Source organism: Lytechinus variegatus, chromosome 16 (genome assembly GCF_018143015.1).
Source record: "Lytechinus variegatus isolate NC3 chromosome 16, Lvar_3.0, whole genome shotgun sequence".
NCBI classification, from domain to species: domain Eukaryota; kingdom Metazoa; phylum Echinodermata; class Echinoidea; order Temnopleuroida; family Toxopneustidae; genus Lytechinus; species Lytechinus variegatus.
Window position 1 is genome coordinate 26,468,178 of NC_054755.1, and position 26,380 is coordinate 26,494,557.

The 26,380-nt window shown below is 35.4% G+C and overlaps 1 protein-coding gene across 5 annotated transcripts; it reads left to right on the top strand.

Annotated features, from left to right (window-relative positions):
- The first annotated feature begins 8 nt into the window (after window positions 1–8).
- LOC121429551 lies at window positions 9–25,769 on the top strand. Of its 5 annotated transcripts, none has more exons than XM_041626625.1 (16): window positions 9–250; window positions 2,502–3,078; window positions 3,563–3,680; window positions 4,594–4,787; window positions 5,752–5,945; window positions 6,308–6,530; window positions 7,301–7,509; window positions 10,007–10,229; window positions 12,377–12,382; window positions 15,044–15,070; window positions 19,169–19,332; window positions 21,342–21,436; window positions 22,300–22,458; window positions 23,571–23,799; window positions 24,300–24,379; window positions 25,003–25,769. In XM_041626625.1, exons 2-16 carry the CDS (start codon window positions 2,589–2,591, stop codon window positions 25,178–25,180), a joined length of 2,589 nt encoding a protein of 862 aa, XP_041482559.1. In that variant the 5' UTR covers window positions 9–250; window positions 2,502–2,588; the 3' UTR covers window positions 25,181–25,769. The 5 variants fall into 5 exon arrangements, with proteins under 5 accessions (XP_041482559.1, XP_041482560.1, XP_041482562.1 ...); XM_041626626.1 differs by having other exon boundaries at window positions 2,506–3,078; XM_041626628.1 differs by lacking the exon at window positions 15,044–15,070 and having other exon boundaries at window positions 19,166–19,332.
- The last annotated feature ends 611 nt before the right edge of the window (window positions 25,770–26,380 follow it).

Here is a 26,380-nt window from a genome sequence, read left to right on the forward strand (position 1 = left end):
GTCACCATGACCAGCCGTGCAAACAACAGCTTGTAACCGGTTTCTGCGTGGAGATCGCTTGCTTGATCGCGAGCGGACGTCTACCCAGGCCGGCCCAGGCCAGAGAAGTCGGCATCATCGGGAATTGATCTCCGCTAGAGATCTGATATTCTGCAGAAGCAGCCGACCAGCTACAAGTACAACGACGGACAAACAATAATTGGTGACATCAACTTATCGTTTTGCTTTTGATGTTTCTTGATCGATTGTTGTAAGTACCGTACGGTATACATCTAAATTTGAGCATGGGATGTAAATTGTGAATTTTTAATCTGGATTTTATACTAGATGTTCAAATTAAATCGATATGGGAGGAAAAAACATTCAAAATGTGAATGTTGAAATGAATGTCCATTGTCATGATGATGATTGAATTTATGAATGATTTTCTTCGTCTTTGGCTTTATGAACAAAAACGAGAGAAAAACGTTTGCCAAATTAAATGTTCATTGTATGTTTGTTTAACTTTTAGTTGTTTTTACTCTCAAGTTTAACTCCAAAATTGCCTCCTCAGCTTCGCTAGATTTAGACGAAGTTCGGAGTCGAGATTTAAAAAAAAATTTTTTTTTAAATTACAATTTACAAACAAAAAACAAACAAACAATGAACATTGATTTGACGAACGTTTTTCTCTATTTTTTTTTTGAGTAGCCAGTTGTTGGAGCAGTGTTTCCAAATTCAACTCTTCCGAAAATTTGGGAAGATTTTGACTTTTTCCAGAAAAGGTTCAATTCAGGAAATTAAAAAAAATTCCAGGAAATTTGAAAATTACATTTACAAATACAATTAAACATAGCAACCTTTAATATTCATGTAGACCTACCGGTACATATATCTTAAGAATTGGGCCTTGTCTTAAAATAAAGTCACCTCTACTCTAGCTCTCTTCTCATAAAGGCAAACTTGAAAATTCCAGGAAATGTTTATGAATTTCGGGAAATTTGTTTTGGATCTGTGGAAACACAGTTTTTGAGAGTAAAAATAATTTGTTAGTGCAGGGTTACTCTCAGGCTCAGTAGGATGGGGTTGGGGTGTCCAGACACTTACATTTTTTTGAAGCCTTCTTTGAAAAATTTTGATGTCTTTTTTTTTGTCTTTGCCTTTGCTTTTGCCTTTGGATTATTAAGATCTCGTAGGATGGGGGGTCGGGTGTCCGGACACTATCTTTTTTGAAGCCTTCTTTTTTGTCTGTGGATTACACTAAAAATATGAATCCATTACTTGTAATCATTTTCTATTTTGTTCTTTATAATATTTCCTAACATTGTGTACTAAAAATTGATGATTCTTCGCTAGTAAATTTTTCCAAATGACATTCTAAAATTGATCGTCCGGACACACAACCCGTCCGGATACACAACAACTGGGTAAAAATTATAAATCAAATAGTTGTAATCTTCTTCAATTTTGTTCTCTATAATATTGCCTAACACTTTGTATGGTAGTGGATCGTATTACCGAACACTTTTCATGAATTTAATCATATCAAACACATTATTCCAATAAATTTCACCAAACTTTCACCATAAATACACAAATACCTACAAAATATAAATATGCAGAAATTTTGCCAAAATTGTTTTTCATTTTTATGACATCAGCTTCCAATCGGACCTCTCTTCGCAACTGAAATTTTTTGGTCACTTGAAAAGGTATCGTATTACCGAACGTGTGTTTTCTATAGGAAAAGTTGGGAAAACAACAAAGTCAATGATGAGCTATTTTGACCATATTTTATTGTTTTGAGGATATAAAGAAATTGTGGTTTTGATAATTTTTCATCATTTTTCTATTTAAGTTCCCTTTCGGGAAGGAAGTTGCAAAGGTTTGAGCGTATTTGATTATTTTCTGACGCATATGATGCGCGCGTTCGGTAATACAAGGCCGGTCTGTAATACAATCACTCACTATACTATTAAACTGATGAAACTTCGCTTGTTAGCTGTTCCAAAACCAGTACTGATGGGCACATGCACAAATTCCATAGATCTGCCCATAGCAGCTCCCCCGTTTGCATGATTTTAGTTGTTAACTTCAGTCCATATCAAAATACATATAATTTTGATATGGACAAACAATAGTAATTTCTTCTTTCAAGATAACTAGAATATTTCTTTTTGGAAAATGAAAGTAATTTTCCACAATGTTTTGAATATGGTAAGATGTTGTATGAATTGCAGTGAATAGTAGGCCCATGCTATTATCTGCAGTGATTTACATGTAATTGTAGAAAGCAAATGTTGTATAGATCTACTTCTTGTGAAAAAAAAACCTGATTGCAGACATATTATTGCAGCAAGGAAAAGCACACAGTTCAGCCATTTGATCATAATCTTATGGTTGAATTAGTAACTGGTCTACATGGTAGTGTATGTAGAATCATTTAATCCCAACATCTGTACAATACATTCATTTTATCAATATCAATGAACCTAATTTTTTTTTTACTCTTTCATAAACAGGAAGACTTGATGAAAGAAAAGCTATAGCTGTGGTGACAAACATGGAGTCAAAATTCTTCTGATCAAGTTGAAGGTAAACCTATAAAGATGACGGACATGAGTGATATCGATCCGATCGTAACAGACGTGATTCTGGAGGAGGAGGAGGTGTCCAACATGCCCACAGAGTCAGAAATCGATGGCGCTTCCATATCAGCCAGTCAGGTCGGTCCCACCGACATCATGCCACGGAGCACGCCCTCGCCCAGCCCGCTTCAGCAACGCCCTGGCTCGGCACTAACCGTCGAAAACTTGCGACTCCACGAACAGAATGTAGGGTTGGAGGAGAAGTCATTGTCAAGACAAGGCAGTGCGAACTCAGGGCAGCGTGATCGGCCATTATCGAGGGGGTCATTAGGCCCTGTAAGGACTCCCGGTAGCGGGACACCAGTAAGGATATGCTCTGGTAAATCGGGTTTAGGAAATATTACAGATGGAACTACGCCAGGACCGGATGAATTAAGAACGGGGAGCGGAAAAAGAGAACCTCTCCCTCCTATAGGTTCTGATCCTGCCTCACTGCAGCAAAATGGAATTGGTAAGCGAAGAATTTGTAGTTAAATGAATTTCACTGAAAGGCTCAAGAGACCACATTAAAGACAATATACTTTAAGTTGTTTTTATGGATTGGTGATAAATAACCGAGCATCTCGCAGTCATCATCAAGTAATTATTATTCCTGGAGCAGCAAATGCACTGCTAATGCTAATGTTTTTGTTACTGATAGTTGCTGTATGTGCAAGAACTCACAACTTGCCACATGTTTGAGGAATTATTTCAAAGCTTTCTTTGACTCTACTAGCCATTGTATCCCAACATTCTTTCATAAACAAAATCTTTGATAATGAATCCTAGTCTTTATTTTCAATAAGAACCAATTCTTCTTGTTATCGATTCAGGATATTAGATTATTGTACCATTACTGTTTTTCTAATTCAGATTATCTCAGATCATTATTAGCTTTGTTGTGCTAAATGTATATGTTCCTTAAAAGTATGTTTTATATTGCGTTTTGTTTTCAGATGTATCAAGATTATCAGTATCGAAAGAGAATCAGGAAGATCAAGAAACAGTAACTAGTATAGCAAGAATGTCAGCACGCTCGGACAGATCTGTCTCATTCAGAGAAGGAGCGGATAGGTAAATAAATAATAAAATTAAATAATAAGACCTCTCTCTTTGTCCAGTATGGTACGGAATGCTTTCAACACACCACTGTATCAACATGCATTGTAATGGTCAGTACCAAATGTACATTTTGAACTATGTGTTCTCCATGAGATATGGAACTACAGAAATATTGAATTCTTATATCAAGGATATTTTTCGTACTTTACATCAGAAATTATACAGAATTTGGTTCTCAGTTTGTGTTGCTGCTAAATTATAATTTGAAGCTTGCAGATACTGCCTAAGTCTTGGTCAACTGCCTGTTGAGTTCCAGCAAACTCTATGTGTTAATATATATGCAATTGCCCAAAAGAAGTCATACTTATATCACCAATCATCATCATCATCTTTTTCTTCCTCGTATTATGTCGGAGATCAAAACAAATCGTCATCTTCTTCCTCCGCTTACGTGGGAGATGAAAACAAATCATCATCTTCTCCTCTTCCTTTTCCGCTAATATCGAAGATCAAAACAAATCATAATTTTCTTCTCCTTTATCTTCTTTTCCTTCCACTACTTTTGTCTGAGATCAAAACAAATCATCAGCACATTTTGACGACAAACCTGTTGCCACATGTTTTTTGTCTTGTTATGTTTTAGTTTTTCTGATCAGATTTTTTTCCCACTTGTCAAAAATCGGAGTTTGGAAAAATGTAGAAAAAAGGGGAAAATCGGATCGGGAATTGCAATAAGAATCGGTTACAACATTACTTACATACATGTACATTGTGTTAACCAGCTATGCCATCTTCCACCAGATTTGGCTCTCTGAGACTTGAAATTTTGTTAATGTTGATATATTTCCAGCTATCTCTCCTTTGCGCATAATGGTGAGCAATTGTTCAATAATTTTACAGGAATACCTTTGTTTTTCCTTTGCAGGTCACATTCACCCTCATCAGCCGGTAAGCGGAAGAAGGACATAAAGTCCCCGGCATTCAGAGAGGTTCATAAGGTCATAGATGCAGATGGAAGTGAAAGGGTGACGATATCGTGTGCTACCGAGACAGAGTGGAGCTGGCTTCAAATGATCAAATTTCTCGGGAAAACAGAAGAAGAACTTGCTACCATCGGAGGTAAGACGTCAATGAGTTTTTCAAATCCCAAGTTTTCCCCCGAAGAAAAAAAATCTAGTTATTAAAGGTTATATAATAATTAGATTTATTTTCTATTATATGCAGATTTTTTTTATTTATAAGCAAATATTTATCCAGTGAATTTTGAATATTCTCTGTTTGCTGATGGGAAGATCATATGGGCCCCATCCCATCCCATTTGCCAACTTATTCTTAAAGGGGAATCCAGCCTTGGCCATAAAATGTTGTGTTGGGAAGGAGAAAAATAAATTAAACAGAATGGTGAAAGTTTGAAAGAAATCGGACAAGCAATAAGAAAGTTATTGCTGTTTTAAAATTGAGATCACTAATACTATGTAGATTTCAAATTGGCAACTTGGTAAGTAAATTATGACAAGGGGCAAGGACAACTTTCCCATAGGCCATGTACTTTATTATCAGGGATTTGTGGTTTTCTCGTAAAGTACCCATTCCCCTGGGGCAGTAATCTAAATATAACCCAGATAGTATATTGTTTTATGTCCTCATGAAAGAAAAATATAATTTGAAATTAAACTTTTGGGAAAATGACAATTTAGCCATAATATGTATTGGAGTACATGGAAGAGTAGTCCTTGCCTTACATCACTATGACATCCCATATGTGGCCAATTTGAAGTCTCCATGGGTATAGTGATTACCAATATTTACAACTTTTAAAAATTCTTAACTTTCTTGTTGTTTGTCCAATATTGTTCAAACTTTCAGCTATCAACTTGTCTGATTTTTCTTTTCCTTATAAAAACAAATTTTTATTTGGGTTGGATTCCCCTTTAATTCTATATCTTTGTTCACTCTGTGTTCCATTGCGCAATGGAAGTCACAACAGTCTTACAAGTATTTATACCTTTTTCCAGGCAGCCTTGACATTCAAATCACCAAAGACATTCAAAGGATGGTTCTTTGTAATTTGATATTTTATTAGGTTCGTTGCGCCCCAAGACACCCACCGAACGACCAATCAGGTCTGCACTCTCTGCGAGCAGTCGGGCATCTCATGGTACCAAGCTCCAGTCACGAGAGGGCAGCAAATACGTAGAGGAAGGTGATGGTATTAAAGATACCGAGGGAGAGGAGAAGGATGAAGTGCCCCCTCTACAGTTGGATTCAGATTCAGAAGTAAGTATTTATATCGTCTTTTTCTATTTATAGAATCTTTTATAAAATGACCTCATGGCTGAATTTCATCAAACTTGTGATGAATGGAAGCTTCTCCATTAGTGGTCATAACCCATTAAAACTTATTCACCAGATAAAGAGCAATAATACTATTGTAGGTAAATGTAACCAGGAGCAACATCAGGGTATTTTGATAAGGTGGGGGGAGACAAGATGACCTAAAATGACTTTTTTTTCTGAATAGGGGTATAGGCAAGTGACCCAAACCACTTATTTTAATGCTCTTCTTTCCTCCTTTTGCTTCCCCTTTTTTTCCTTCTTTTTTCCTTCAATGTGATGTTTTTGTACTCTTTTTTTTTTAGTTTTCTGATGAAGAAGAAGCCGGTAAATCCGACCAGGGGGTTCCCAAGATAGGCCCTCCCCAGATCATCAAGTACCAACGCGAATCGGAGCAGGTGCCGATCTCCAAGAAGTACCGGGACGCCGCCAATGTCGTGGGGCAGGACCTGGACATCGACTTCAACGATTTCGACTCGGCAGACCTGAGCGAGCAGGAGGACGAGGAGCTGGAAGCCAGGATACGAGGTGAGGTTACCGTTCTCTCTGAGGCCTTTGTCACACCTGTGAAACTGACAGCAGACTTACCAAATCTATCGTGTTATTTCTAATGACATACCATTGGTTGGTTTGGAGTCAGTTTAGTTGATGTGACTTGGGTAATGCATCATTGCAAAACTGCAGACATAGTTCCAGAGTGTGTCCCAGAAAAAGAAATGAAACATTGTTCACATTACCTGTTACCTATTCTCCAGATGCTTAGTGGCACATATGGTCTCCACTCTGGCCTATTGGATGCCACATCTCTGGCTTATGGTGCGCAGGGGAGCCGTTTCATAAGGCTGTTCGTAAGTTGAGAGCGACTTTAAGATGACTGGCAATCCTTTCTTACGCGCTAAACCATCACCAAGGAATACCACAAGAAAGGATCACCAGTCATTCTTAAAGTTGCTCGTAACTTACAGACAGCTTTACGAACAGTGTGCTTAATCATGGCACATCAGCATTGTACACTTTTTCACATACATGGTAGTTTGAGCATAATTCATACAGGAAATCTCCAAAACCTTGGGTTCAACCGACAATTTTTCAAACTACCTAAAGATTCAGGCATCCATGTGCAAGCTAAAAAAAAATAGCTACATGTTTTTTGAGGTGTCATCATGAAGCCGCTTAAAATTTAATTCTCTTTACAAGTTTCCCAGAAAAGGACCTAAATTCAATAGTTTTCTAGTTGCCCACTAATGTGCATTCGGGTAAACTTACCATCCCTAGATCAATCTCATATTTTTACCCAGGTCGTAAGAAAGATGAAGAAGATGAATACGATTACTACTATGATGACCAAAAAGCTAGTAGAAGTAAACATCTCGGGGATGATCTGGACGATAGAACAACGCCCCCATTGTCGACGGTGAATGAGGTCGCCGAGGTGTGCGAGTTCTGCGGCAAAGATGCCAAGACGTTCCCAACTCATGAGATGCTTAAATCAATGTCACAAACCGAGGTATGATTCACATGAAGTTAGGTTATTCTGTTATATTATAATAGTTGTAATCATTTTTAGTAGTGAATTGCATGCAATATGATAAGAAATTAAATTATAATTTTGATTACAATTCCCGCAAGTTGTACGAGGAGAATCATCTTTTAGTGATACTATTAAAAGAGGTTTCACAAAAGCCAGGATTAATGAATAAAATCATTCAGTTGAACTAATACATACAAAAACTATGTACATGTGTAAATAAAGAAGTAGCATTCTTAAAGCTTTTCAGTTTCATAAAAAGTCATATGAACTTGTATGCCAATGGTTTCCAAACCCTCACTTTTCCTAGTATGTACAGTGTATATTTATGTCAGTTTTTTTGTTATCCTAACAGGGTTGGCGATTTTTTTGATTTTTTTAAAAAAATCAAAAAAATCGGATTTATTTGATTTAAATCAGATTTTTTTTATTTAAATCAGATTTTTTTTGATTTTTTTTTTTTTTTAAAAGTTCCTTCGAAAAAAAAGGGTAATTATCCCCCCCTTACTCTTACAATGACATCAATATTGATGTTATACATTTCACCCCTAATATTGTTCTTAACCACATATTTTGTAATTAAAATCCAGTAAAAATGGACAATTAAAATTAAATATGAGGAATCATGTATCTGAACTTAATTCTATCATACATAGGCCTATGAAGGAATATTCCATAGGGAATTCCCAGTGAGTAGAGAAAATTCCCCTCTGGGATTTTTCATTCAAATATTTAAAAAAAAATCCAAGAGAAAAAAAATCCCTTATCAAAACTGCCAACAAACCCTTTGCCAATTACTAGTATTCATGTATATTGTAAGAGAAATAATTCAAATCAATGATTTTTTTTCAATTAGTCACAGCTTTACAATAGTCAAAGAGAGACTACAACTGTATATGTTTAGGATCTTTTTAGTTTGATAAAAAGCTCTTCTCTTGCTACAGATATAGATGCAAAACTCTCAGTTTTGGAGAACAATATAAGAGATAGCTTAGTCAAAGGGTGACTATACTACATTATGTTACTGTGATTTTTTACATTAATCTACAATTTTTATTCCCATATTCTCTACAAAAAAATCTGTTTGATCCATGAAGTATGAAAAAAAAATCTACTTACTTTTAACTTAAAGGATAAAAACTGCAAAACTGCTTAAATTACAACATATGTATTACAAAAAGAAGTATTTTATTTTAAATGAGACACAGCTTACAACTGCCAATGATTGTAACTGAAATACCTGCATCTTATGAGTTAAATGTTCTGAGTTTTGCAAATTGTTGTTAGAGAGCTCTTTCCATTATTACATGCAGATACAAAACTTCCATTATTTGTTGCACTGAACATAAAATGGGCTGCAGTGACTTAAAAGGTTTATAAGAGAAAGCTTTTCTCAACAGTCAAATTATGACTGTACTACATTATGTTAATGGGATTTTTATAATTATGTTATGTAAAACATCAAATGTATGATAAATGTAACAATACGAAATAAGAGGCATGTTAAATATGTTGATTACATGCAGGTATCATTTTTTATCTTACATGACAGAAGTAGTTACCGTATGTGTAGGCGAAGGATCAAAACTGGAAAACTGCCAACAAACCTTTTCTCATTGACTTTTATATATTATATATTTTTTTTTACAAACTGCTCTCTGAAAAGTCTTTGGATTATGTGAAAACTTTATGTTAAGAAAGAAATTGACTAATAACTGACAAAGAATGTAAAATTTCAGAAGAAAAACTTGACATAATTTACAAAAAATGAGTACCTATTGACAACATACATCTGTATTTTTTAAAGGAATTACCTGATTTTATTAATTTGATTTTAATTAGTTTTAAGTAGATATGAAGACTCTGTTGATCTTTTGTTGATATAAAGTGAATTCAAAGTTTTTCAGTTGACTTGAAGAATTAAAACTGCATTGAACAAATACTTTGTCCATGATTTGTACATTTTTCAATGGAAGTGATTTAAATCAATGATTTTTTTAAAAAAATCATGGTGATTTAAATCGCGATTTAAATCACGATTTAAATCAGCGTGATTTAAATCCGCCAACCCTGTATCCTAATAATTGAAAATACAATTTTACACCTTAATAAAAATGTAATATCTGTATTATAATGAATAGTGATACAAGAGAAAGATGTATTATAAGAATGTACAGGTTACTCTGCGTACTTCAAGTCTTTTCGGACACAGAAATCTGTTTAACTTGGCAGAAATTTGACTAAGAAGAGTTATTTTTTAGATTAATCTGGTCTAAGATGTTGGTTCAACTTACTTGAATATTTAACTTATTTCCTATACCTTTTGTTGCCTCAAAGCAATCTAGAACCAGCAAATGGAAACAGAAGTTGTTACCATTAATAGCAATGTAGAATAGAAATATGTTTGATACAAGCAAATAGAAATAGAAGTTGTTACCGTGGATATTGTTTAATTGTGATCAACTTTTGTCATTAGCTCTTCTGCTGTAAAGACTACCAGGAGCTCGTTGAGTACACCATGGAGAACACCGCCCTCTCTCAGTACCCGTCGGAGGAGCTGATCGACATCGCTCCGCACGCCCCCTACGGTAGCAAGCAGGCCAGGAGGGCCGCCAAGGAGCGAGCAGCCCAGAGGATGAGGGATAGGGAGATGGCGCGTCAGAGAGCTGCCGGAACCAACCAAGCTAACTTTTATGCCTGTAAGTATTGATTTATTGTTGTCTATTCTTGGGAAGGGGGGAGGGGTGTTTCACAAAGATTTATGTCTGACTTTAAATCAAACTTAAATTCCCAGTTGCGTGTGGTATACAATGCATAGTCACATTGGTTACATCATATCGTCGCACGCACCACGAACCGTCCTCTCTGCGCACTTCGATGCGAAAGTTAACCGCACTGTATCTATTCCACGAACCGTCCTCTGTTACGTTGCCCACTCTGGCGTAAATAATTTACTTCAAGAAAATATAAATATACGGAATGAAACTTTGGAACCTGAACTTTTTAACGAAGACACTGGTAAATAATTTGCTCTCCTTGTAGGTGCACTTATTGCTGGTTTAAAAAAAGCTTTTCTTTAAATGTGTTTTCTGCAAAAGAAACTTCCGCATTGAAGTGCTCAGAAAAGACGGTTCGTGGTGTGTGCGACGATATTCAAGAGATGTGCTATATGGCATATACATCAATTCCTAGGTGCATGTAGTATATATTGCATTACCCTGGTCAATGGGTTCACTCTTCCACGTAATAATGGGTATTATTACGTGGTATAAACAAAAAGTACCATAGCACGTACAAAAGTAGGAAACAATTTAATATTTGCAATGATTACTACAATACTTAAGATAAAAAGGAAAATATTAATTATTGAGGAAAAAGGTATGTCTTAAGGGATGATTTGAAGCCAAGAACACTGGAAACATTTCTTATTGAAAGAGGGATAGCATTCCAAGTCTTGGCAGCTGCTACAGCAGACCTTTTTTCGGCAGAGGAGAGTTTTGACAAGGGAATGCAAAGTCTGCATGTGTCAGTGATTGAATGAAGATTCATCAATGTATTCATCATTGCGATTGCATATTGAATATCATGTGTTGTTATTTCGGAATTTATCTTTGTGAAACTCCCCCCTGGTGTTCATGAAGACCTCAAATTCGAAAGATACTACATCCATCCTTTTAATTTTGGAGAAAAATTACTTTTCTTTACCTTACTTACAAGCACCAATGGAAATGTGACTTTCGAAAGTATGTTTCTCATCGTTGTTCTCAACATTGAAATTAAAACTTTGTTAAAAGAGCAGTCCCTTTTTTAATATCAATAGCCGGAAATTCTCAAGATTGCATTTTTTTATTGAAAGTGGTTATGTTATCTCTGGAACCGAGCTCTTCATCTGAACTGGCCAATTTGCAACTGGTTTGAATTTAAATGATAGAAGATTGGTATTATCAGATCACAAGATATTAAATTTTTATGCTTGCATATTATGAGGGCCATGCTATATATCGTCTCTTATACATTTGCACATGCCAGTTGCAATCTAAAAAGTGGTTTGTGCTTTTGAAATACTCAAACAAACAAGAAAATTAAAAAGAGGAAAGGGATTTTAAAGAAATAATGTATGTCATTCAGGAACCTATTTGAAGCAAATGGGATTTCCTTTTTTGTTCATGTTGATTTGTTAATTTTCTCCAAAATTGATTATTTTTTATTCTTTACACAAGAAAAAAAACAAGACCAAATAAAAGTGGCTTTGATTCATTACAAATTAACTTGAAATTAATTCTCATTTTGAGTTTTTTTTTCTTGGCTGATCTGCAGCCAAAAATTCTGTTCCGAGCTTTAAATATGTTCATTTTATTTTAATACAAATGGTATCATCTGCTTCTTGCTCCCCTCAAAACCCTTTGTTCCAGCTCCACAAAAGAATTATTTATTTATCAAGATTTGATTTTGTTTTTTGCATATTTTATTGTTTTGCTCTTTTATCATCTACCCCGTACTTGCATCCTATAACATTCAAAGATATCTTAATGCAGTTGATAGATTTGTGGTGCAATCGTGCATTGTATATAATAACAAATTTCATTTTTGATATTGTATGAAATGCCTCGACAAAATTCATGAAAACCGTCTAGTCATTGTTTTTTCCCCATGCTTGAAAGATCATTTGAATGAACTCTTTGATTTACAAAAAAATATATATATATCATTGATGTTTGATTCCCCTTTTGCAATATATGTGCACAATTATATCTCACCACAAATAATGAAAACTTCATCTCCTACAACATGATGTGGCTGCAACATTTGATAACCATCTCAACCATTGATTGTATACCACTTACAGTGCAAGGTAGGTGTGTTGATAATAGGGTTACAGTGTTGTATACCACAATGTTTTTAATCCTCATACAGGTGGAAATGCTAGAAGGTAGCAGTATGACTGAATTTTTTTTTCAAGTATAAATAACTTCTTTTGCTTAAATTCCTTGTTACTTAGCGGTATTACATTTCCTTTGTATATCACGAAAGATCTTATAGGGGCTATTCACATAGATAATAGTTCAACTTAATTTCCTTATCACAAAAGATCTTACAGGTGCTATCTACATAGATAATAGTTATTCAACTTAATTTCTATATCACAAAGATCTTACAGGTGCTATCCACATAGATAATAGTTCAACTTAATTTCCTTATCACAAAAGATCTTACAGGTGCTATTCACATAGATAATAGTTATTCAACTTAATTTCTATATCACAAAGATCTTACAGGGGCTAACCACATAGATAATTTCCAATGTTTGATTGCTGTACGTAATCAAAATTCAAGTTTGTTACTTTTTAGAAGGAAATTTATGTTTTTGAGAACATCATGATCATGTCCTTATATTTCTATGGACAGACTGATTGCTCTTGTTTGCTATTTACAACTACATTAGGGGACTAGCATTGAAAAGCAATATTTTTAGACAAGCGTAACACATAATAAACATGATAGATGTACTACATCGACAACATCATAACAACATCAGCCAATATTATGAGCAATTAAAGCATGTCTGTATGTTAATAGACAAACGAATGGGTCGAATTTTTAAGAAAAAAGAAATGTCAGTCATATTCCTACCTTCTAGCTTTAAGGTAAGTTTAAGTCAGCATTCGTCATCTGAGGGCTCAACTAAAAATCAGAGGAATTTCTTTTTTTGTATCAATAAAACTTGAATACAAGTAGCAAACATGGATCTATTTGTTGCACTTTGTGCCAGATAGAAATTTTAGAATAATAATAACAATTTAATTTCAGGACTTTGTTAATACTTGTTTCTCTGGTCTCTGGATTTAGTCCCTCAGGAGATGAATACTTGAGCATTGATATGCATGAAACTTGACCTGCTGTGAAAGGTTTATGTCTCATCTTTATTTGGAGCCCGGGGGGGCCACTTCCATTCACGAGTGGATACCATGCGCGACCATGGGGTCTCGAAAAGTACCCTAAACACGTAATTTCCATATTCTGAAAATGCACCCCTTAACAAGTATTGGCGTGTGAAACCCTACCCTTAACAAGTATTGGAGACAAAAACGATACTCTTGGCAAATATTCCCTGAAATGAACCCCTAAACAAGTACAGGAATGTTTTATTGTTACGGGTCCTTTGGTTGTCGGCTTTACCTTATTTGGTTTAGTACGACCCCACCTTCTACACCTCCCGCAAATAGGACTCTAAACACGTAGTGTTGGGGCAAAAAGGACATCCTTTATAAAACATTTTAATTTTGTTTTATCATCTCCGTAAATTCGACCCTAAACACGTAATTTTCCTAGCGAAATAGATACCCTTTTTTCATTATTTTTGTGTTTTTGACACCCTTTTCACGTTACGTACGTAACGTGCCCTATCGTGAAAAGGACATCCTTTTTACGTGTTTTTTTGGTCGCGCATGGTATCCACTCGTCAATGTAAGTGGCCCCCCCGGGATTTGGAGCTTGAAAGAATGCTTAAATGACAGTGGTTAAAGACCCTTTTTTGCACCAAACATTTGATACATCATGACCATGACCTAAATCATGATAGTGAGTTTCATGTGTTGCATTTGTGGTTATTTGTGGAAGCGGTCATGTGATGTGATTTTGAACCGTTCACATATGGTCAGGTTTCATGCATACTCCAAGAGAAGGATATTGTTTGGTGCTGGGGTCCTGGCAGTGATTCTCTCATAATCTCAGCTATGTTTTGCACAACTGGTTTACCCACAGTGAGGCTCTGATCTTGTTCAAATGCTGCAGTCGCAGAATATGCTGAATTTTTAAACATTTTTTAAAAATACATCAAAGAATAGATTTTGTCTCTTTTTTTTTAAATTATGGCAGAAAAGCATATTTTGTATTTGAAAATTTGCATGAACAAGAAGGAATAACCTCTCATCATTGCAAATAATACAATAATAGAGGATCCCATTTAAATTTTAAATTTAAATTTTTTTGTCAAGTCAAACTTGGCCTTAGAATGCAGCTTTTCAAATTATTCTTTATTAATATTAGCTGTACTGGCCCGATCAAGCTCTGTCATTCTAAAAGTTTTTAAAATTCTAACAGAACACCTTGGGAAAGGTATTACAGGTGGATGGCACCAACTATAGTTCATGGTCAGAGAAAAGTTGTTGTTTTTTTACCCAAAGAATCTGGACACCAGTTGCGTTCAAAATCAACTTCGAAAATTATGCGCATTTCGTAAAAATGCATGCTTTTGATTAGTCGAAAACGAAGCTGTATTTGATTGCAACTATTTCTGCGACCAACCCCAGTACTTCCCATTGGCTTAAATGAAGTATATCAGCCTTCGTAGCATATTCAGTAAACCCTCGTGCAACACTGGTGCTGAATTATGGGTATCTCTGCCTCTATCTCTATGGGTGTATACGTCTTTTATACTTTTGTATCTCGATAACCTGTAGTCATAATCGTATTTTCTTTCCCTTTTTATATGTTTTTAATCTCTTCTACGTAGCTCATCGGATAGAAATCATGGATGGAGGTCGGTTGATTAAAAAATCACGTTTTTATTTCAATCTGAAGTGCACAGCACATTTATTTTTATCATTTTTATTGCATTTGCACTCTCATTTGGTGTTGGTGTTCATATACTGATAAATCCTTTCAAAATGGTTTTGATAACATGAAAGAATGAAATTGCCAGTCGCTTCAGTATGTATACGATCATAATATTCATATTTTGCTATGAAATTGAAAATATCAAAATGTGATGGAAAAAAATGCATAATTTTGAATTCTTGATGTTAAATTCAAGCTTATTGCGGTTCCAAGGTATACAAACTCTATGTTGTCATATTGATTGGTACATAAAAATTATGCTCAATAAAACAAGAGGAATAAAACTTCCCTGCTTCTTGCAGATGCATGTATGTGAATAATACATATACAGTACATGTATGGATGTATTTGATTATTGGCTATAAAAAGGGATCATTTTGAAGGAAAAAAAATTCAATGTAGAAGCAAAAAAGGGGGATGTATCTTTATCAGGGAGCTTTGCACTAATAAACAGCTTTTAAAATATTAGCTTACTTAAAACTTATAATTTATATTTGGATATTTTTCATAAATCAAAGGTGCTACATATTCCATTCATCCACATTGAATAAAAACTCTTGCTTTTTTTTTATATTCTAGATGTTCAAATATAGAGGATGTTATGTTCAATGTTTAGATTCCACCCATTTCGATTCACAAGATCATACTATCCATACCTCACATTGAATAATTTTTGCTATTCCCTTCCATTATCACACCAAATTTGTATTAAATTTTGTTTACATACATGTACGTGTAAGTTTGGCAAACTAATGTTTGAAAAAAAAAATGCTTTACATGAATAATCAAGCTTTCGCTGCCTTAATCCCGTTTTTAAAGCTTTGTCAACGTTGCTACCACAATTCGTGTTAAATTGTTATCAATAATTCAATATTAATTTTGTGATGCTCCCAACCTCCCACCACACATGACAATGCCCTAATTAACATTTTGTTTTGTATATGTTACTTTTTCCTCTCATCTCCCCCTTCTCTTTATCCTCTGTTTTTTATGTTTGTTTTTTTCTAATTCATACGTGTTGTTGATTCTCTGTCTACAGTGTTTTGTTCCTATAGTTACATGTACTACTCAAAGAAAAACAATATTTTGCTTCATTTCAAAGTTAAAGCCAGAGTTGCCTGTTAAGATTGATTTTCAACATGAATATTTATGTCATTAATCCATCATGGCCATTTATATTTATAACCCTGGAATTATCTAAAGTGTTTGGATTCTCAGAGCTTTCTTTTCAATTTATGTCACTATTACTGTTGTCATTTCCAGAATGCTTTGATTTCTCAACAGGAGGATTTAATTGTTTCTTTATTATTTTTTTGTTCTGCTACAGTGTATATTTTTATTTCAATGCATGGTTTTATTGTATTAACATCAATTGGTTTCATTTGCTTTCAACATTTCCAATCATGTTACAATTAGAAGGTGAGTTTTGAATGATGTGATGATTTCTTTCGATGATTTTGTTCCTGAAGTGAAATGAATCTGTCATGACGGATGTTTTCTTTGAAACCAGGGTTTTGAGTTGTTGAAACAATTTTGAAGAAAGTTTTAGAGTAATCAAAAAAAGTTTGAGTTATTGAGAAAAGACTTGAGTTGCTTGTTGCCTTTCAAGTGTGATGTTTATCATTTTCAATTGTTTGGTTTGAAAATGTTTTCTCAGAGCTGGAAAAGCTTCACTTTTATTCACTTGTTGCTTAGTTGTATTCCTTTTATCTCTTCGTTGCTTAATCAGAGGCAAAAACTGCCTTTTGGAAGAAACCTCGTGTGTCTTTATTGTAGTTTTACTTTGAACTTTAGACCACTTTGTTGTGCAATCTGTTTTTAAGTGTTCTTGTTGATTATTCATAGATTCAGCTCAATTTCTGAGAGGTTTATTGTTGCTGTTATAGTTCTTGCAAGTTCTCTGTTAGTTCACTTTGTTATCTGTTGTGTTTATTCAGCTTCTCAGGATTGAGAATGTTGCCTGGATACTGTTTTGTTCCTGATTTTTGCAGAAAGTGGATTTGCATTGGTTTCTGTTGTGTTAGAGTTTGATTTCTGAGAAGACTTCAGTGCTTATTCAGTTTAAGAATGAATACTCAAAACATGAAAGTCTTGAAACAGATGTACAGTACATAGCTGCATTTGAAATCAATATATTCTCTATCATTATTTATATACATGAACATCCTCTATTGTGATAAACAAAATATAGTCGAGGAATGCAAAAAAAATCTCCAAATTACACTCAATGTAAATTTTTTATTAGACTGTGTTTATTTGCTAAGCATGGCTTCAGTTTTCAAAGCTAAGATACATGTATGTATACATTCAAACCTTATCAAAATAAGCATACAAGGCTTTATCAAATTCAAAACGGTATTCTTTTGGCATAATTTTGATTTGCATGTGAGCAACATTGGTCATCTCCATGTGTGGGCATCCTTCATTTAGGACCTTTCCATAAACAAGAATGTAAGACATGTACATAAAAATATATTTTGAAAAAAAAAGAGAGAAAGGAATGAAATGAGAAGTTCATGATTTTTGTATCCGTTCCTTTAGCTGAATGAGCACTCATCACACAGAGCAGAGCCTTGTATTTTGTAAGGCTCTGTCATTGATGTGAAACTCTGGTCTTTCCCCCCACTCTGTTGCTGTGAAGAATTGCCCCCTATTGGTCAGGGCTCAGTTGGGCGTGACTCTGTTAGGTGTGACTCTGTTAGACGTGACTCTGTTGGGCGTGGCTCGTCACTGAGTGATCACGACCTTTCCCCGGGTGAGCGTGATGTTCTTCCGCCGATCGAGCCAAAGTTGAAAGGAATGGAAGCATATCGTAAGTCTGGCGACCATCAAAGATGCTTGACCCGCTTCCGATGTAAAGTCGAGAAAAGATTTTGCTTTTTAAGTTTGGTCTATTTACTTGTACAGTAGTTCATCTGTTTTTAATAGACAAAAATATCTGTCTTTTCTGGGGATTTATTAATAATTTCTGACATTTTACTATTGTCCCCAGTGTAGCCAACGTATTTCAGCAGAACAACCAATGTATAGAGACTGAAGCTTTTGATATATTAATAGGTGTCTTTGTCCTCTGAAAAATACCAAAAATTAAGGACCGATAACTTCATTTAAATGATACCCTTTTACACCTATCTACAAAAATAAAATCTCCATTAACGCTGATAATTTGATGTACAACTCTGTGAACGAAATTGAGTAGATCCTTTATAATTTCCTGGACACCCTCACCCCTCTCTTAACTCTTCTTTCTCTTCCTCTCTCTGTCCATCTCTCCCCTTCCCTTCCCCTACCCTCTCCATGTTCCTCTTCATACGCCTTCTATCTTAAAGTGAAATTTGTATCGTCATTTTCATAGTCATCTGTGTGTCATCTTATATGTGAATTACGTGCATGTTTGATTTTTTTTTCCACTGCCAAGCTTCAAGTCCAGCACCATTCATTAATGTTAATCAATGCTAGTAACATTTTTTTTTCTCATTCTGTGTACTTGTGCTTAATTATATTCATTTGTTGCTTTAATATTCATCACCCATTTTCACAAGTGTGCATTGAAAAAAATCATGAGAATTTCGCAACTTTGCAATATTGGGTATATTTGTTAAAGCAATAGAAGAAGAAATGAAATCCTAATGGGCTTAGTTGAACTCTGTACTCGTACTTTTATCAATTCCTCATAGTTTGTCAATTATGCACCTGCCTAAAAATTATATGCATTTTAATGCATGTAATGCTGTGGGAGGAAAAATCATTTTAAAATATATAACAAACTTTAATAATTTATCAAAAATGTAGGAACAATGTAATTTTTCTTTGGCAAGTCAGGATTGGTTATTTTCAGATTTTCAGCAAATTTAATTTATATATTGATCTTTCAGGCATTACAATTAATTCAATAATATTGCAGCAAAAAGAAAACAATTATTGCCAATTTGAAGAACATTTGATCAAAACAGCTTATTTGCTGTGAAATACTATTGAACTCATTTGATATTCATCTGCTTTCCTCCCATAAACACCAAAGTTGCACGTCAGATGAAGACCATCAACTACTCCCTGTCCTCTCAGAAGTGTCTGGATGAGGGGTGGACGATGCGCCCCCCTACACCGGAGGAGAAAGATGACAGGAAACCGGTCTATGTCCCTGAGCCGGCCACGCCCCAGCTACCAGCAGTACTCAAAGCAAAAGTAAGATGCGGGACAACATTGAATATATTTTCATTTTATTTCGTAATTCTCCTGGAGAAATTACAGGAGATCCCGCCCGCGCATGCGCAGTCATAAAAAGTTCCTTTTATCAGCTATCAGAAGCCTCATGTCAGCATAAGTTAATTTATAACAAATCATTTCCCTTTGGATTCGAGTAAATCTAGCTGCAGCTGGGGTAGACACTGAAGGCGCAATCCACGAGGGCTGCGTCGGTGTCAGAAGCTGAGAGGTCAGAAGTTCCCATCGCTGCTATTATCTCAGACAGGCTGGATGGACTAATGAGAAAACTTTTAACAACTCTATCATACGCTTTGGATCAGAAAAGTGACTTCTCAGCCTCCTTGTTAGGCAGTGCCTCATACTCGGTTGTAGAGGTTATGTTGTGTTCACACCAGGGTTGTGACTTGGTGTAATTTTGGTATCAAATATGCCTCCTGAGCTTTGAAATCTCCTGTAATTTCTCCAGGAGAATTACGAAATAAAATAGAAAGATTAAATGAGAACAAAGTTTGAAATTTAATATTTATTTTATGAGTAATTTGGAGGGAGAGATTACAGGCCCCCCACTCCCTCCCATTACTCAAGGGCAAAATTAGCTCTAACTTGTTCTCATCTTAGTTTAATCTTTCTTGCTGTTTTATCAGGAGTCATATTTGATGCTTTGAATGATGACTGCGCATGCGCGGGCGGGATCTCCTGTAATCTCTCCCTCCAAATTACTCATAAAATAAATATTAAATTTCAAACTTTGTTCTCATTTAATCTTTCTATTTTTGAGCATTTTTTTTTATTCTTGTAAAGAGATGAGACTAAAATTAAGATGTTAAAAAATCATACATGCATGACATTAGTATGCGATCTGACAGAATTCTTTTGTCAAAAGCAATATAATAACTTGAAGAGCTAGTTTTATCTCCAGATATGGCTAAAATTTAGCTATCATCGTGATGGTGGAGTTCTGTAGTCTAGATAAGTAATTAAAATGATTATAAGGTCTGTTTAATAAAACTGGGTGAATACCATGACGAAAAGCTTGCTTTGAAGAGCAGTATACCCCAGTTTCCCTTATCAAATCTCTTCTCCCAGTACTACAAACCCTATTGCCCTCAAGCATGAAATTTAAGTATAGAAACACCTGTTTCTTGACCTCGGTCCGAAGATAATACACCCCAGCATCAACGGTCACAGCAGGGGGCCACACACGATGGATTGCAATGTGTGTAGTTCTGGTGAGTGCATGGAGTTCCATGTATACACGCGTTGATAGAAACTTTTTCTTCCTTTCTTTCTTTCTTTCTTTCTTTCTCTCTCTCTCTCTCTCTCTTCCTTCCTTCCTTCCTTTCTTTCTTTCGTTAAGACTGTATCATTGCGTGAGTGAACGGCATGCATCCCATATTTTCTTGCTGGACGGACAGAAACTATATGGGATGCATCGCGGTCCTTGCATGCTAAGCATACCGTAATTTTTATTCCGCTTACTTTCCTTATTTCGAGGTCGATTTTCTTCGTTCGAAATTGAAAATGGACTAGTATTGGATGTCTGAATGTAATATGCCTTTGAAAACGTGATTAATATCGAATACAATAATTTCATTCCGAAGATCCTTCTACAGGCAGACAAGTCTTACGTAATAGCACAGCTGTTGTTTATCATTTCGTCCTTGGCTCAACGCTCGTTTAGCTGGCCCGTGGTGGTGAAATTGAGACAAGGGGATTACCTGGCCAAGATGGGTTTATCGGGGTTGGAAATGTTGTTTGAGATTTTCCAAACGAAAAATGGGGTATACGACCGCAGTTTGCAGTCCGAAGTGCGGTCGAGAATCAAACGGGAAATTTTCGTAATGAAAATTAAGTGAACTGGGATAATAAAACTAGACAAATTTCTCTGACGACTTACAAATGGGATTTCGATTGAAGCCACGTAACAAAAGTAACCAACAATGCAATCTTTTCTTCTCTTTTTCTTTTAACTTTTTCTAATCTTGTAGAAGAAGGGCCGTAAGGAGACACCGATCGTCAGAAAACATTACCGAAGTGGAGAGCTTTTCATGGTGATGTTTGAAGATGGCACTGGAGCAGTCTTGTATCCTTTTCAATTTACTTTGTGTTCCTGGGGGTGATTCACTTAAAGCTAAAATCAATATCAAGTGAGATATAATCAATTTCATTGAATTTGATTGGTCTACAACTTAGGATTTCGATGTGCTGACAGAATCTACATGCTATGATGCTGTTGGAGGCCAAATGCTAAGGTCAAAGATTGTTTTAGGACATGTTCACTCAGCTTCTCTGCAGAGAGATAGCTAGATTCAGAAGTGATACATGTACATTCACTTCATCCCATCACCTCAAAAATTGGTTGTTTGCTTTGTATACCTTGTTTCGCGTCACAATCAAAACAGTGGACTCAATCATGGAGTGAACGTAGTGATCGTGGAAGCGCCGTGATGAAGCGGTTCTGACTCTCGCCTTGTAATCAGAGTGTCGTATGTTCGAATCCCACCATGGCCTAGCGCCCTTTGGCAAGGCGTCAATCCGCACTTTGCCACTCACCCAGGTGCTAATTGGGTACCAGTAGGAAACAAACGTCATTGTGGTTGGTTTAGCAAGTTTGCGCCTAACAGGCTGCTTAAAATGCTATGAATCCAGTGACCGGGTAATAATAATTGTGAAGTGCTTTGAACAGTCTTAGATTGATAAAGCGCTATATAAATGCCAATTATTATTATCGTATCAGATTGCATCATATCAGATCAGTTGTGGCAATCTTATTGATCACAGAAAAAAAATGAATGGTCTAAAACTTTCCGCGATCAGTTATGAGAGACAATAAATTGTGGTGGTTTTAACGGATCACATGACAAGGCATTGATAAAAGTTTTTGCCAATATTTCATTCTATGAATTCAATAGTATGAACTTTGACCCTTGACCTTGCCAATATCAGCTATCCCTCCGGTGCTCTTGCTATCCTCATCTCACTAGTGGAGAAGAATCAGTTTAGTTACTACGTACAGGCCGATGGCAAACCTGACGAGGCCAAGTTCCTTGCTGTCTTTGAACCGAACGGAAGTGGGACGTGCTACCATGGCAACGGAAACATCAGGTGAATATGACACTTTCTCCTTTGCTTGAATGCCATATGATATTGCCGATGATACAAAAACTTTCATGTGCTCTATTTATTTGAAAGAAAGTGGGTTATGTTCTGTGAAAGAATGAATGTAATAATGCAGAACCAAGTGGAGTTTAAAGCATTCTCCCTCACTTATCAACATGATCATGATTATTCTATCTATCGATCTAATCTATCTTACTATCTGTCTATATATCTAGCTATCTACTATCTATCTGTCTATCTATCTATCTATCTTGCTATCTACAATCTTCTGACAGAAAACAGATTTAATTCATGAATATATTTACAATTGATTTGTCCATGATTTACTGTAGACTTACATTTCTACAATTGATTATATTTCTTATGTTCCTTGCCCATGCTGATGTATAAATTACAAGCTCTGCTTCTGGTCACCTCATCTTTCTTCTCTTTCCTGGTTGTAATATATCAAAATGTACTGTTGTATGATTATGTCTTGTACAATGATATGAAGGAAGATAAATAAATAAATAAATAAATAAATAAATATATAAATAAATAAATAAATAAAAACTAATTAGTGATGGGATTATAGACTAGGGTGGGGATAAAAGTGAATTGTGGATTTCCTTTGGATCCCAATGTAAATACTTTCCCTTTATCCACCTTGCCAATATTCTGAATACATTTGTAACAAATAGATAAGATAAGCATTTATTGTCTCCATGAAACAGTGAGAAATTTATTTGACAATTGGTTGTAAAAAACATCATCAAAAGCATACATATAGACTTATCAATACACAGTATGAAACAAACAAAAGCAATAACGTTGGTTGAAGTTAAAAAGAAATACACGTACAGCGGAGGCAAAGCATAGTGCACGAAGATGTAGCTTGAGAGGATAAAGAGATATGAGAGGAAAAACGGGTAGAGCGGGTGACAGGTATGAGATGGAATAGAATAGTTTAAGAAGGAAAGAGAGCAGCGTAAGAAATCTAGAAAAGTAGATAGTATACTGCATTGCAAATCACATCAAAAGCTCAGAATTCACATGAAAATTAAAGACTGTGATTAAATGTACTTTATACTTCTATCTTTCTTTTTTTGTTACTTCAGATTAAACATCAATCAGTTTGGCGGCGTCTTTACCGACCAGCAAGGTTCCATCAAGAAACGTTGGTCATGGAAGGACGAGGACACCCTCTCCAAGACTCCCCCATTCCAACCCCTCTGCTTCTCACTGAACCCACAGATCAGTATACGATGTATGACGCAGGACCAGATCTTCATCAGCTTCAACTGCGATCTTCAGACGTGCCGATTCAATGCCGGAGCCAAACTCAAGGTATTTTATTTTCCAGACCTTGAATATGATCGATTCTTACTGTACGTTTGATAAATTCAGAATTGTCCTAGGCCACTCCAATGCGTATTAGGGATTAACTAAATCTGGGTTATTTTTCCATTTCAATATGCTTATTAATAAATCTTTTGTTAAATGTTGTATTCCTCATATACCATTTGTTGAACAATGTTTCTTTGCAAAACATTTTTGAGAGAGGAAACACATGATTGTTTTCCCGCTTTTAAAAATGGTAATTGAAATATTATTTGTTGGGAAGATGTTGTCTCTGCTAGTCATATTCAAGTGGAAAACACAATTCTTCTTTTTTTTCCATTTGAATAAAGTTATTTTTTAATTGATGTATTGCTCATATGTCAATTGTTAAACAATATTTTTAGCAAGTCATTTTAGAGTGGAAAGTCTACACTTCCTCTTTCTTTTTTTTTTTTTTTGCTTCAATATACATATTGATAAATCAACACTTGTATTTCTCATTTGAGCTTGTTGGTCCTGATCAAGTCCCGCCAAAACCTATAGACAGAGACATGCTCTACATCTCAGAGGTCAAGACATATGTCCAGTGAGTACCGGTTTAATCCACTCTTAGCCAGTATGATCTAGAGTTTGTCAGTATGATCCACTTTGAACCAGTTTTAACCATTTTCATACAGTCTGACATACAGTGTGTCTATTTGATCCAATTTGAACCAGTTCAAACAATTTTGATTCAGTTTGATCCACTTTAATTAGCTTTCAAATACTTTATTTGGCCCACTTACATCCCAATGAAATACTGGCTTGAACTACTTTGTTCCAGGTTGGTTTTGTATGAGCCAGTTGGAACCTATGTTTTTAAGCAATGTGATGTTTTTACTGTTCATAATTAGATTGTATAAAGAAAATGTATGGTTGGATCATATCTAGTGATTGAATATTCTTGAGAAATCTAGTCAGGGATTGATATACATGTACATGTAAGGGAAAGGCTTAGACCTCCTATGAAATTTGTGGTCTGATTTTATTTTGAACTAATTTGAAACAGTTCGGTCCACTTTGAGTTACTTTGAACTACCTAATGAATTTATTTATCTTGTGGGTTTTTTTTTTTTTTTTAGTTTTTCTTTTTTAAAATTTGTTCATATAAGCCATTTTCTCTTTTATACAAATGAGGATCATTGCTCATTATGAATTATTCATTTATAGGTTGGTCCTGGACCATATCTTCAACCACAAGACCTTCTCACGATCACCCAAGCTGGAGAACCTTCGACCCCCTCTCAAGATCCAGAACTCTGTCCGTCGCAACGAAAGACTCAAACAGAAGGTCGTCGAGAGAAAAGTGAACAACAACAAAACTGGTGGCGTTGTCACCGTCAAGTAACGCAGTTTAGTCATTGAATCCTTGGTCTGCAAACAACCCTAGGACCTCAGTTACAGCTTTGTGACATCCAACTTTTAAGTCGTCAGTCTCTTAGTTTTAAGGTGTTGAGGTTGATTTTTATAATTCACTTCAGAAGATCAATATCTATGACAGAAGACATTCTCAGTGCCCATATAACTAATTCAAACACTGATAAAAAAATCTATTTGAGAATTTGAAAGTCATATAAATATCTTCCAAACCAATTGGAGCCTATATACACTGTGTATATAGATATTAGCTGCATCTGATGCAAGGGTTACACAATGTAGTGAAACATAATTCATTATGGGAATTTGTACATAAAAGCATGCCATTGATAATATTTGACATGTTATAGTGTTGGTGATGTTTGTCTTTTACATCTAGATTTTGTCAAAATCAATGTGATAGTCTAGATAGTGAAGAAAGACTCGCAAGATATTCAATAAATGTAGACAACCATTTAAGGATATTGGACACGATGGGGGGATTTCAAGTTCAGTGTTGATCCTTGGTGTTGTTGTTGAGTGTGTGAATCAAGCTGCTTAACATAGCACCAAGAATGTGTGGTTTACAAAAATGATGCTGATAAACACTGTTGATAGCGCTTAACACCTTGTGAGGCCAGCCCTAGCTCCGGCCTCAATTTAAGTGCTAGTGCTATGGCTGTTGTAAAAATTGTTTCAAAAGGAGTTATCGACACCAAACGTCGTAGTGCTGAACGTGGGTTTACAAAAATGATACAGATGATATCATTGAAAGCTCAATACCTAATGTGTCAGCCCCAACACTAGCCTCATTTTAAGTGTTAGTGCTGTTGATCAAGTTAAATTTGGCCTTACAGCAACATCAGATTTTAATTCGGTTTGAAATTACACGATGGTCTGTGTGGTATGTTTCAGTACTGTTCAAAAGCTTGAACATTCCAAAATTAAATTCAGGCATGTTCTGACATTTTTTTTTAATCAAAAAAATATTTGAAACATTTGAAACACTAGAAGAAAATGACATCACAGACTTACCGGTATTTGGTAGGTGTGATATTCGTGCAAACACTTTCCGTTGAGATAAAATGTGAATTAAGCTTTACTGTAAAAGCAAATACAGTATGCTCATAAAAATACTTGGCTTTGATTTCAAAGCATTTGGCACGATGCGTGGGTTTTTAAAAGTTCAGTT